The following is a 10928-nucleotide window of genomic DNA, read 5'->3' on the forward strand; positions in this document are numbered from 1 at the left end:
ATATTAAAAAAGGAACCTATGTTATTAGCACCTCTTACTCTTTTAGGGAAGAAGCGCAGAGTTAGAATTTGTGATAGACCCTAAAAATGACAGGAAGAACAACTTTCGTAAGATGACCTATAGAAAACGAAATTTGTCATCCAAGAACACAACAAAGAATATCCTCTTTTGCCTTTCATCCTCCACCCCCCCCCCCCCCCACATCACCCTCCCCCATACCATGTACTAAAAAAAACTGCAATCTTCATTTCTTGATCATAAATGTTTTTTGCTGCTTTGAAAGCAAAAGAAGATTTAAAACCCACAGGGGCTTTCAAATTTAAAAGAAATTCGCTAGTGCCAAGACAATCGTTTTAAATGTGGTGGATATCACATAATACTACTACGGTCACTGAAGCAATAGGGAAATTTCGCAATCTCACACAACCACATACACAGTAGCAAGTCAAATTATAATAGCCCAAAGCGCCAGAGCCAATCGAAAAGTACAAGAATTGAGTCATTTTCTAAATTTCAAGTGAAAGACAAAACGCAAATTTTGTCTAGGATTTTACCGTTTACTGAGCTTATCAACCTGTCGATGCTTAGATTGTGTCAATGACCCTCAAAGACGATTTGTTCCATAAATCCTTTAACTGACTTTAACTAAAGATTAGCTAGGTAGTTTTCGGAGATTTGAAAGAACAGGTCTTATGTAAGAATTAAACCCCAACGTAACTAAAAATAATTGGACCCCTTTTAATATGACTGTATCCTTTATTGAAATCATGGTGCAATTTCTCCCTAGACTTTTACATGTTAGCGTGAAGGTCAAATCAAAAACGCCCCAAAATAAGTGTGAGCAGAAGACATGTAAATCACGACGTCGTGATTCGAATGTAGCGATATGACGTCACCTCTTCTTAAGAGAAACACTCCCCCTGTATAAAGGGGTAAGTAACCTGTGCCTTCAGCTGGTTGAAGCATAGTGACCCTTTGGTTATTCTTACGAATCTCCACCCTCCCCTTGGTGTGAAAGTATAGTTGTGCGTAGATATAATACGGTCCAGCGGTAGGCACAGTCAGTTGTCCATTACTGTATCTCATGCCACCCGATTGCTGGCTGAAAGCATTTGCCAAAGTCCAGTCTTTCATCACTGTAAGGCAATTTTCGAGGCGAAAATTAGTAAGATTGAGAAAGTTGTTAAAGCAATAAGAAACGAATAGAACAACCTTGGTTGGACGAAACACCAAACTACTACACTACACTACTACTGAGACCCTTCGGATCGGATCTAAACCTAAACTTATCTCGAAATCCTTCAGAACCGCTACGGAACTCGAGAGCCAAGAAACACTCATGCTACCACATTATGTAACACTTTACAATAAATACTAATTGCGGACGAAGATATTTCGGCAAAGAATGTCACTAGGTCGCATATGTTAGGCGACAACGACAAAAGTTATTACGCAAGTGTCTTTGTTCCTTTTATTTTTTGCAAGTTCTTGAACACTTTCCGCACAGTCCTTTTTTGTTAGCAAAGTCTCTTCAACAAACCTTGTCCAGCCTGATAGGAAACTTTTCCTTTATTGCTGGCCTCGATATGAGCGTAAACCTTCGACTGGAGATACAATAACGTAGAATTAGTGGGCATCCGTTTTATACTGTAAATTATGAAATTCTCTCACCTGCTTTCGAGAGAACATGACTAAATCTTAGTTTTTCTCTTTTCTAAAGTCTTTTTTTCGATGAAGATTTTCTTAGAATGTCAACGAGTTAAGAATCCACATTTGACCTTCTCTGTTGGAAAAGATCTAGACTAATCATTTAATTTTTCAAACATAAAACTATAGGCTTGATTCTGAATTCCAGACAGCAAAGCCGTGTGAGATACAATGGTTGAAACAGATGGCAATGCCTAAAATTAACAGTTAGCGTCCTCTTACTGAAGGGAATTAAACGACACAAGTGAGTAAAGAAAGTGGGTGTAAGTTCAAGCTGTGTCGACAAATATAGAAGGATATCCGTGTTTTTTTTTCTCAAAGGAGTTGGATAAACAAAAAAATCTTAAACTTCCAGTAAGGAGCCGAACCCCAGACACTCTGTTTTCGCAACTCGTCACTTTACGCTTGTGGTCTGGAGTTACAGAATATTATGAATAGTTTTTCCTCTTGTCTTACCTGTGAAAATGTAGCCGTTATCACGTTGGCGCATATCAGAATAACACAGGAAAAAAAGATCTTCATCTCAGTTGAAGCCATGATTTTGGAAATATCTTAGGAGTACTGTAAGAGAAACTGTGATCGTAAAAGAAGATTTTTCACGTTATTAACTCTACCTATCTAATGCTCCAGCTACCAACTGTTACTGGTAAAAGGACCTAATGGGCGTTCCACAGATAAAGCACGAACAATTTATCTCAAATGGTTCTTACCTGTTTGTCTCTTGAATGTGCGGCCCAAATTGAAATGGGGACACGTATATAAGACCAAGCAGTGAGTGTACTGTTTATCAATTTTCATAATTATTGCTTGCAGAGCTCTTGTCTCTCTAATTACTAAATATCTATTGGATAGGTAAAAATTAATCTTCTCTTTTGTAAAACTAATAAGTACCAAAATGACAAAATAAATTCCATATTGTCTCTCTAATTACTAAATATCTATTGAATTGGTAAAAATTAATCTTCTCTTTTGTAGAAACTAATAAGTGCCAAAATGACAAAATATATTCCATATTTCATTCCGGCCTACAACGAAAAGTTTTCTTTAAAATAAAAATGACAAAAAAAACCGGTCCACTGCCATAACAGCCAATGTTTAATTGTCTTCAGTTATAAAATAACAGAAATACTGTGAGCGCGCTACTTTGTCAAAAACCTATCGTTTAGTGGAATGGTATATACCAAGAAATTAAAAGGTTTTTTTCTATCGGTTAACCAGTGTAATAACCTACTTTGGATGTTGGGAAAATACTCGAAAGTTGCTAAATCATGCAATCGCCTGTGGCTCGTGATTCACACACTGTTTTCGTGTTATTCCAACATCCCGTGTGGGTTATTACGCCGGTAAACCGATAGAAAGTGTGCTCTGTAACTTGAATAATCTTCGTATTTGTAAAAACTTATCAGTTGCAGAGAAATAACAAAATAAATTCCACATCTCATCATTGGTTTTCTTTTATATGAAAAGGTAGAAAAGTTCAGCGACATAACATTAATTTACGTATTAAATTGGCTTGCATGCCTATCGTGATGACGGCCATTGTTTCATCTGCTGTGTTAGAATGTTCAAAGCAAAACCAACTGTCATGGACTGTTCTTTTACCCGAAACCGCCATTTAGGTTGAACCATCAGAGCTTTTGTAGGTATTATGTATCGATTTCAATATTTGCAACGACAAAAGAAATATTAAAATTTCTCTAGTTTCCTCTTCCTGTTTATTTAAAGAAATTTTTGAGCCATTCAACCATTTTTAATTACTTTAGTGTCGTTTAAAATAAATGACAAAAGTACTTGCTTGTTTAAATATCTTAATTGCTTTTATATTCTGAATTTTTTTCTCTCTAATTAAAAAAAAAGGCAAAAGTTGCACACGATCACAAACTTACTGATATCATTTGACATGATGGGATAGATGTGAAATATTTGCCGCTGTGCCTCTGTCACAACACTACTCCTTAAATCTAACAGCAGGCTAACTTTTTCATTCCTTTTTCATTGCTGACAAAGGAAAGAATTTTATCCTCAGGCACGAGTGACCACAGCAAACGAATAAGGGATATCTATAGAACGAGAAGAAAAAATGAAATAATTAAAGTACCAAAGACACCACGTGTAAGCACGTTTCAAGAGAAATAAGTGCAGTTTTCCCTCTCTTTTAAGGTGTAGAAGGGAAAATTTGTTTCAACCAAAAAAGGAAGAAAGAAAAAGATTCTCCTCATCATCATCATCAGGTCTCTAAAACATTCAACTTCAGCAAGATGGGTGAAGTGAAAAGATGATGGCTTGACGTCTTTAAATGTGAAAGATATCGCGATGGATAATGACTTCAATTCGCGTGATGCATTTAGGGACAACAGAATCCCTATTACTTTATTTCAGTGTTACCAAAATGAGTGCAAAAAGCATAATTTTCTGGAGGTATCTGAAATTTAAGATCATGGGTGTTTTGCAAGCCTTTGGCCAACGGCCCATGTTTTCTTCCTTTCACTGATAAACAAACGTAATGAATTTGAATAAGAGAACATTAACAGCTCGCATTCTCTGGATTTTAATTGTTATCACGCAAGCACTGTAGGAAGAACAACTTTCGAAAGATGACCTATAGAAAACGAAATTTGTCATCCAAGAACACAACAAAGAATATCTTCTTTTGCCTTTCATCCCCCCCCCCCCCCCCCCACCATCCCTCTCCCCCATACCATGTACTAAAAAAAACTACAATCTTCATTTCTTGATCATGATTGTTTTTTGCTGCTTTGAAAGCAAAAGAAGATTTAAAACCCAAAGGGGTTTTCAAAATTAAAAGAAATTCGCTAGTGCCAAGACAATCGTTTTAAACGTGGTGGATATCACATAATACTACTACGGTCACTGAAGCAATAGGGAAATTTCGCAATCTCACACAACCACATACACAGTAGTAAGTCAAATTATAATAGCCCAAAGCGCCAGAGCCAATCGAAAAGTACAAGAATTGAGTCATTTTCTAAATTTCAAGTGAAAGACAAAACGCAAATTTTGTCTAGGATTTTACCGTTTACTGAGCTTATCAACCTGTCGATGCTTAGATTGTGTCAATGATCCTCAAAGACGATTTGTTCCATAAATCCTTTAACTGACTTTAACTGAAGATTAGCTAGGTAGTTTTCGGAGATTTGAAAGAACAGGTCTTATGTAAGAATTACAACACAACGTAACTAAAAACAATCAGACCCCTTTTTAATATGACTGTATCCTTTATTGAAATCATGGTGCAATTTCTCCCTAGACTTTTACATGTTAGCGTGAAGGTCAAATCAAAAACGCCCCAAAATAAGTGTGAGCAGAATACATGTAAATCACGACGTCGTGATTCGAATGTAGCGATATGACGTCACCTCTTCTTAAGAGAAACACTCCCCCTGTATAAAGGGGTAAGTAACCTGTGCCTTCAGCTGGTTGAAGCATAGTGACCCTTTGGTTATTCTTACGAATCTCCACCCTCCCCTTGGTGTGAAAGTATAGTTGTGCGTAGATATAATACGGTCCAGTGGTAGGAACACACAGTTGTCCATTACTGTATCTCATGCCACCCGATTGCTGGCTGAAAGCACATTTCCAGTCTTTCATCACTGTAAGGCAATTTTCGAGGCGAAAATTAGTAAGATTGAGATGTTGTTAAAGCAATAAGAAACGAATAGAACAACCTTGGTTGGACGAAACACCAAACTACTGCACTACACTACTACTGAGACCCTTCGGATCGGATCTAAACCTAAACTTATCTCGAAATCCTTCAGAACCGCTACGGAACTCGAGAGCCAAGAAACACTCATGCTACCACATTATGTAACACTTTACAATAACTACTAATTGCGGACGAAGATATTTCGGCAAAGAATGTCACTAGGTCGCATATGTTAGGCGACAACGACAAAAGTTATTACGCGAGTGTCTTTGTTCCTTTTATTTTTTGCAAGTTCTTGAACACTTTCCACACAGTCCTTTTTTGTTAGCAAAGTCTCTTCAACAAACCTTGTCCAGCCTGATAGGAAACTTTTCCTTTATTGATGGCCTCGATATGAGCGTAAACCTTCGACTGGAGATACAATAACGTAGAATTAGTGGGCATCCGTTTTATACTGTAAATTATGAAATTTTCTCACCTGCTTTCGAGAGAACATGACTAAATCTTAATTTTTCTCTTTTCTAAAGTCTTTTTTTCGATGAAGATTTTCTTAGAATTTCAACGAGTTAAGAATCCACATTTGACCTTCTCTGTTGGAAAAGATCTAGACTAATCATTTAATTTTTCAAACATAAAACTATAGACTTGATTCTGAATTCCAGACAGCAAAAGCCGTGTGAGATACAATGGTTGAAACAGATGGCAATGCCTAAAATTAACAGTTAGCGTCCTCTTACTGAAGGGAATCAAACGACACAAGTGAGTAAAGAAAGTGGGTGTAAGTTCAAGCTGTGTCGACAAATATAGAAGGATATCCGTGTTTTTTTCTCAAAGGAGTTGGATAAAGAAAAATCTTAAGCTTCCAGTAAGGAGCCGAACCCCAGACACTCTGTTTTCGCAACCCGTCACTTTACGCTTGTGGTCTGGAGTTACAGAATATTATGAATAGTTTTTCCAGTTGTCTTACCTGTGGAAATGTAGCCGTTATCACGTTGGCGCATATCAGAATAACACAGGAAAAAAAGATCTTCATCTCAGTTGAAGCCATGATCTTGGAAATATCTGAGGAGTACTGTAAGAGAAACTGTGATCGTAAAAAAAGATTTTTCACGTTATTAACTCTACCTATCTAATGCTCCAGCTACCAACTGTTACTGGTAAAAGGACCTTATGGGCGTTCCACAGATAAAGCACGAACAGTTTATCTCAAATGGTTCTTATCTGTCTGTCTCTGGAATGTGCGACCCAAATTGAAATGGGGACACGTATATAAGACCAAGCAGTGAGTGTACTGTTTATCAATTTTCATAATTATTGCTTGCAGAGCTCTTGTCTCTCTAATTACTAAATATCTATTGGATAGGTAAAAATTAATCTTCTCTTTTGTAAAACTAATAAGTGCCAAAATGACAAAATAAATTCCATATTGTCTCTCTAATTACTAAATATCTATTGGATTGGTAAAAATTAATCTTCTCTTTTGTAGAAACTAATAAGTGCCAAAATGACAAAATAAATTCCATATTTCGTTCCGACCTACAACGAAAAGTTTTTACGCCGGTAAACCGATAGAAAGTGTGGTCTGTAACTTGAATAATCTTCGTATTTGTAAAAACTTATCAGTTGCAGAGAAATAACAAAATAAATTCCACATCTCATCATTGGTTTTCTTTTATATGAAAAGGTAGAAAAGTTCAGCGACACAACATTAATTTACGCATTGAATGGGCCCATCGTAATGACGGCCATTATTTCATCTGCTATGTTAGAATGTTTAAAGCAAAACCAGCCATCATAGACTGTTCTTTTACCCGAAATCGCCATTCGGGTTGAATCATTAGAATTTTTGTAGATATTATGTATCGATTTTAATATTTGCAACGACAAAAGAAATACTTTCCTTTTCCTGTTTACCTAAAGAAATTTTTAAGCCATTCAATCATTTTTATTTATTTTGTGTCGTTTAAAGTAATTGTCAAAAGTACTTGTTTGTTCAATATCCTAACTGCTTTTCAATTCATCCAAATTTGTCTTTGATAGAATCTTATAACAACAGACACATTGCTTCCTTTCCCAGTTTCGGATCTTACATTTACAAGAGACAACTAGTCACGGTAAGCTCAGTTTCTGGTGTAGTGTTTCGTGTAGAAAGCCATTTTGATTTCGTGCATAAAATCCTTCTGAACAATAACAATTCATTCCACAGTATCTCTCAGATATTCCCGACACCATGGCTTTTCTTGGGATGAAAATCTTTTTGTCCTGTGTTTTTCTGATATACGTTAACGTGGAAGCGGCTCCATCGCCACGGGTAAGACAAGTGCAAAAACTGTTCATAATTTTCTGAAGCTCAATGGTAAAGCGTCAGATTGCGAAAACAGAACGTTTAGGGTTCGATTTCTCTTTGGAGGTTAGATATTTTTTTGTCCCTCACACGTGAGAATTAAATACTGATATATTTTTTTATTGACGATCCAGCTTTCATTTCATCACCTTTCTTTAACAACTTATGTACTTCATTCCCTCAGCAAGAGAACATTCACTCTTGATTTCAGGCCAATTGCTATCTGTTTCAACCATTCTATCACAGACGGTTTTTGCTATCTGTCATAATCAAGTTCTACAGTTTTCACTTGTTTCAAAAATAAATCACCAGTCAAATCTTTTTCAAAAGAGAATTTGAAAACTGGAGTCATAAGTCGTAGACATCCTATAAAAATGTTTAACTCTAGTCTTTAGAAAATTGAGATGTAGTCAATTACCCGCAAATGTGGGTAAGAAAGTTTCATATTCTACTGGTTAAAACTGATACTCACCTTTTTTATCTTATTGTAGTTCCATTGTCAGCCTCTGGCTCACATCGGGGCCAGCAACAAAAAAGCAACTCGCTATCGCGTTGGGCAAGGTTATTTCAATTTTTTCTTGTTGTTTCAACGGCTTTCTCAGTTTTACTAATAGTCAACTTGAAAATTTCCTTACAGTGATTAAAGACTGGGATGTGGGAAATGTGCACAGCCGTCTCTGGGGCGGCATGAAATACAGAAATGGATGTCTGATTGTACCTAAAGATGGAGCGTACTATGTCTACGCGCAACTGTACTTTCACCGCTACGGGAGAGTGGTGATTCGCAAGAATCAGGGCATAGCTTTCGCCTTGCTTCAACATCCCCGCAAGATGCGGGTAGGACCTCACTATGCAGGGGGAACTATTTATCTAAAGGCTGGTGACAGAATATCGCTGAAAATCAAGACATCTACCAGACTTCTCATGTCGACTGCTCTCTCTTACTTTGGAGCGTTCCTGATTCCGTGAGCTTCACACAAGCGCGCAACAGCCTTGAAGAAGATTGTACCACGATATCAATAAAGAATAGAATGATATCAAAAAGGCTATGCTGTATTGTAATCTTTAACAAAACAACCAATCCCCAAAGACACAGCGGTCACAGTATAAATGGGAACCACTAAATTTCTGACCGAAGCCCCAAATGAATATGGCCTTTAAGGTCACGATTTATCAACAACATCCAGCGGTATCGCTTATCCCTCATGTATAAAAGCACGAGTTCCTTTCATGATGTAACATAGCTTTCTGATCGCGTAACATGTTCAGGTTTTTCCTCCAGAACAGTGTCATTGTTTCGTGGTAAAGAGTTTCTCTCTGAAGAAAACTACTTTTCTTCCTGGATTCTGTACCAGTTCGTTTGTTTCTTGAATCATTTTGTCTCTTAATTCTGTTCGAACAATTTTGCCTTCCCTGGATCTGGGAATGGAATTAAAACAGGCATGCGTACCATGCAAGAGTTATTTTTTTAGCTGGATAGGTCGAGATGTTTTCATAACTTTCAAAAGAACGAAAATATCGCATTACTTCACTTTAAGAGAAAGAGAAAAAGCTCAATTAATCTAAACTCACACATATCCCGAATAATCTCGACCTCAATCGACGAGGGCTCTTGCGAAGGCCACAATTACACGCGAGATACCGCGATATCCTAATGCGGAAATCTGATTGGTGCAAGCAACATACCACTCTACACGCCAACTAGAGTTAATATATATATATATATATATATACATACATATATATGTATGTATGTATGTATGTATATAAACAACTGAAAAACACTGAGCCATATGATTGTGATCAACTGCCTTAAACAAGAATAAAAACAACACTTTGTTTTTAAAAAGAAATTCCAAATTTGTCGACTACGAACTTAGCAGACAACAAGGTTTAACAGCGCAATAGTCTACTTTGGACGTAGGGAGAATACTCGAAAAGTTTGTAAATCATGCAATCGCCTTCGGCTCGTGATTCACACATTGTTTTCGTGTTTTCCCAACATCCCGTGGGGGTTATTACGCCGGTAAACCGATAGAAAGTGTGGTATATTGCTTAAACAATCTTCGTATTTGTAAAAACGTATTGGTTGCAGAGAAATAACAAAATAAATTCCATATCTCATCAATGGTTTTCTTTTATATGAAAAGACAGAAAAGTTCAGCGACAAAACATTAATTTACGTATTAAATTGGCTTGCATACCTATCGTGATGACGGCCATTGTTTCATTTGCTGTGTTAGAATGTTCAAAGCAAAACCAACTGTCATGGACTGTTCTTTTACCCGAAACCGCCATTTAGGTTGAACCATCAGAGCTTTTGTAGATATTATGTATCGATTTCAATATTTGCAACGACAAAAGAAATACTTAAATTTCTCTACTTTCCTCTTCCTGTTTATTTAAAGAAATTTTTAAGCCATTCAACCATTTTTAATTACTTTAGTGTCGTTTAAAATAATTGACAAAAGTACTTGCTTGTTTAAATATCTTAATTGCTTTTATATTCTGAATTTTTTTCTCTCTAATTAAAAAAACGCAAAAGTTGCACACGATCACAAACTTACTGATATCATTTGACATGATGGGATAGATCTGAAATATTTACCGCTGTGCCTCTGTCACAACAGTCTACTCTTTAGATCTAACCTCAGGCTAACTTTTTCATTCCTTTTTCATTGCTGACAAAGGTACGAATTTTATCCTCAGGCACGAGTGACCACAGCAAACGAATAAGGGATATCTATAGAACGAGAAGAAAAAATGAAATAATTAAAGTACCAAAGACACCACGTGTAAGCACGTTTCAAGAGAAATAAGTGCAGTTTTCCCTCTCTTTTAAGGTGTAGAAGGGAAAATTTGTTTCAACCAAAAAAGGAAGAAAGAAAAAGATTCTCCTCCTCATCATCATCAGGTCTCTAAAACATTCAACTTCAGCAAGATGGGTGAAGTGAAAAGATGATGGCTTGACGTCTTTAAATGTGAAAGATATCGCGATGGAAAATGACTTCAATTCGCGTGATGCATTTAGGGAGAAACAGAATCCCTATTATTTTATTTCAGTGTTACCAAAATGAGTGCAAAAAGCATAATTTTCTGGAGGTATCTGAAATTTAAGATCATGGGTGTTTTGCAAGCCTTTGGCCAACGGCCCATGTTTTCTTCCTTTCACTGATAAACAAACGTAATGAATTTGAATAAGAGAACATT

The 10928-nt window shown here is 36.6% G+C and overlaps 3 protein-coding genes across 4 annotated transcripts; 1 reads left to right on the forward strand and 2 right to left on the reverse strand.

Moving 5' to 3' along the window:
- Positions 1-736: 736 nt before the first annotated feature.
- On the reverse strand, positions 737-2437 carry LOC131775401 (tumor necrosis factor). Of its 2 annotated transcripts, none has more exons than XM_066169357.1 (4): positions 2418-2437; positions 2164-2280; positions 1541-1604; positions 737-1136 (listed from the first exon to the last, which is right to left on the reverse strand). In XM_066169357.1, exons 2-4 carry the CDS (start codon positions 2242-2244, stop codon positions 811-813), a joined length of 471 nt encoding a protein of 156 aa, XP_066025454.1. In that variant the 5' UTR covers positions 2245-2280; positions 2418-2437; the 3' UTR covers positions 737-810. The 2 variants fall into 2 exon arrangements, with proteins under 2 accessions (XP_066025454.1, XP_058947490.2); XM_059091507.2 differs by having other exon boundaries at positions 2164-2268; positions 2418-2436.
- Positions 2438-4927: 2490 nt separating this feature from the next.
- Positions 4928-10332, reverse strand: LOC131775417 (tumor necrosis factor-like). Its single transcript, XM_059091526.2, has 4 exons — positions 10286-10332; positions 6342-6446; positions 5722-5785; positions 4928-5318 (listed from the first exon to the last, which is right to left on the reverse strand). Exons 1-4 carry the CDS (start codon positions 10292-10294, stop codon positions 4999-5001), a joined length of 498 nt encoding a protein of 165 aa, XP_058947509.2. The 5' UTR covers positions 10295-10332; the 3' UTR covers positions 4928-4998.
- LOC131775244 (tumor necrosis factor ligand superfamily member 10-like) lies at positions 7388-8763 on the forward strand. The gene is made up of 4 exons (XM_066170042.1): positions 7388-7488; positions 7581-7685; positions 8210-8279; positions 8356-8763. The coding sequence occupies exons 2-4, from the start codon at positions 7605-7607 to the stop codon at positions 8685-8687; spliced, it is 483 nt and encodes a 160-aa protein (XP_066026139.1). The 5' UTR covers positions 7388-7488; positions 7581-7604; the 3' UTR covers positions 8688-8763.
- Positions 10333-10928: the final 596 nt, after the last annotated feature.

This window comes from Pocillopora verrucosa, chromosome 7 (genome assembly GCF_036669915.1).
Source record: "Pocillopora verrucosa isolate sample1 chromosome 7, ASM3666991v2, whole genome shotgun sequence".
Lineage (NCBI taxonomy): Eukaryota > Metazoa > Cnidaria > Anthozoa > Scleractinia > Pocilloporidae > Pocillopora > Pocillopora verrucosa.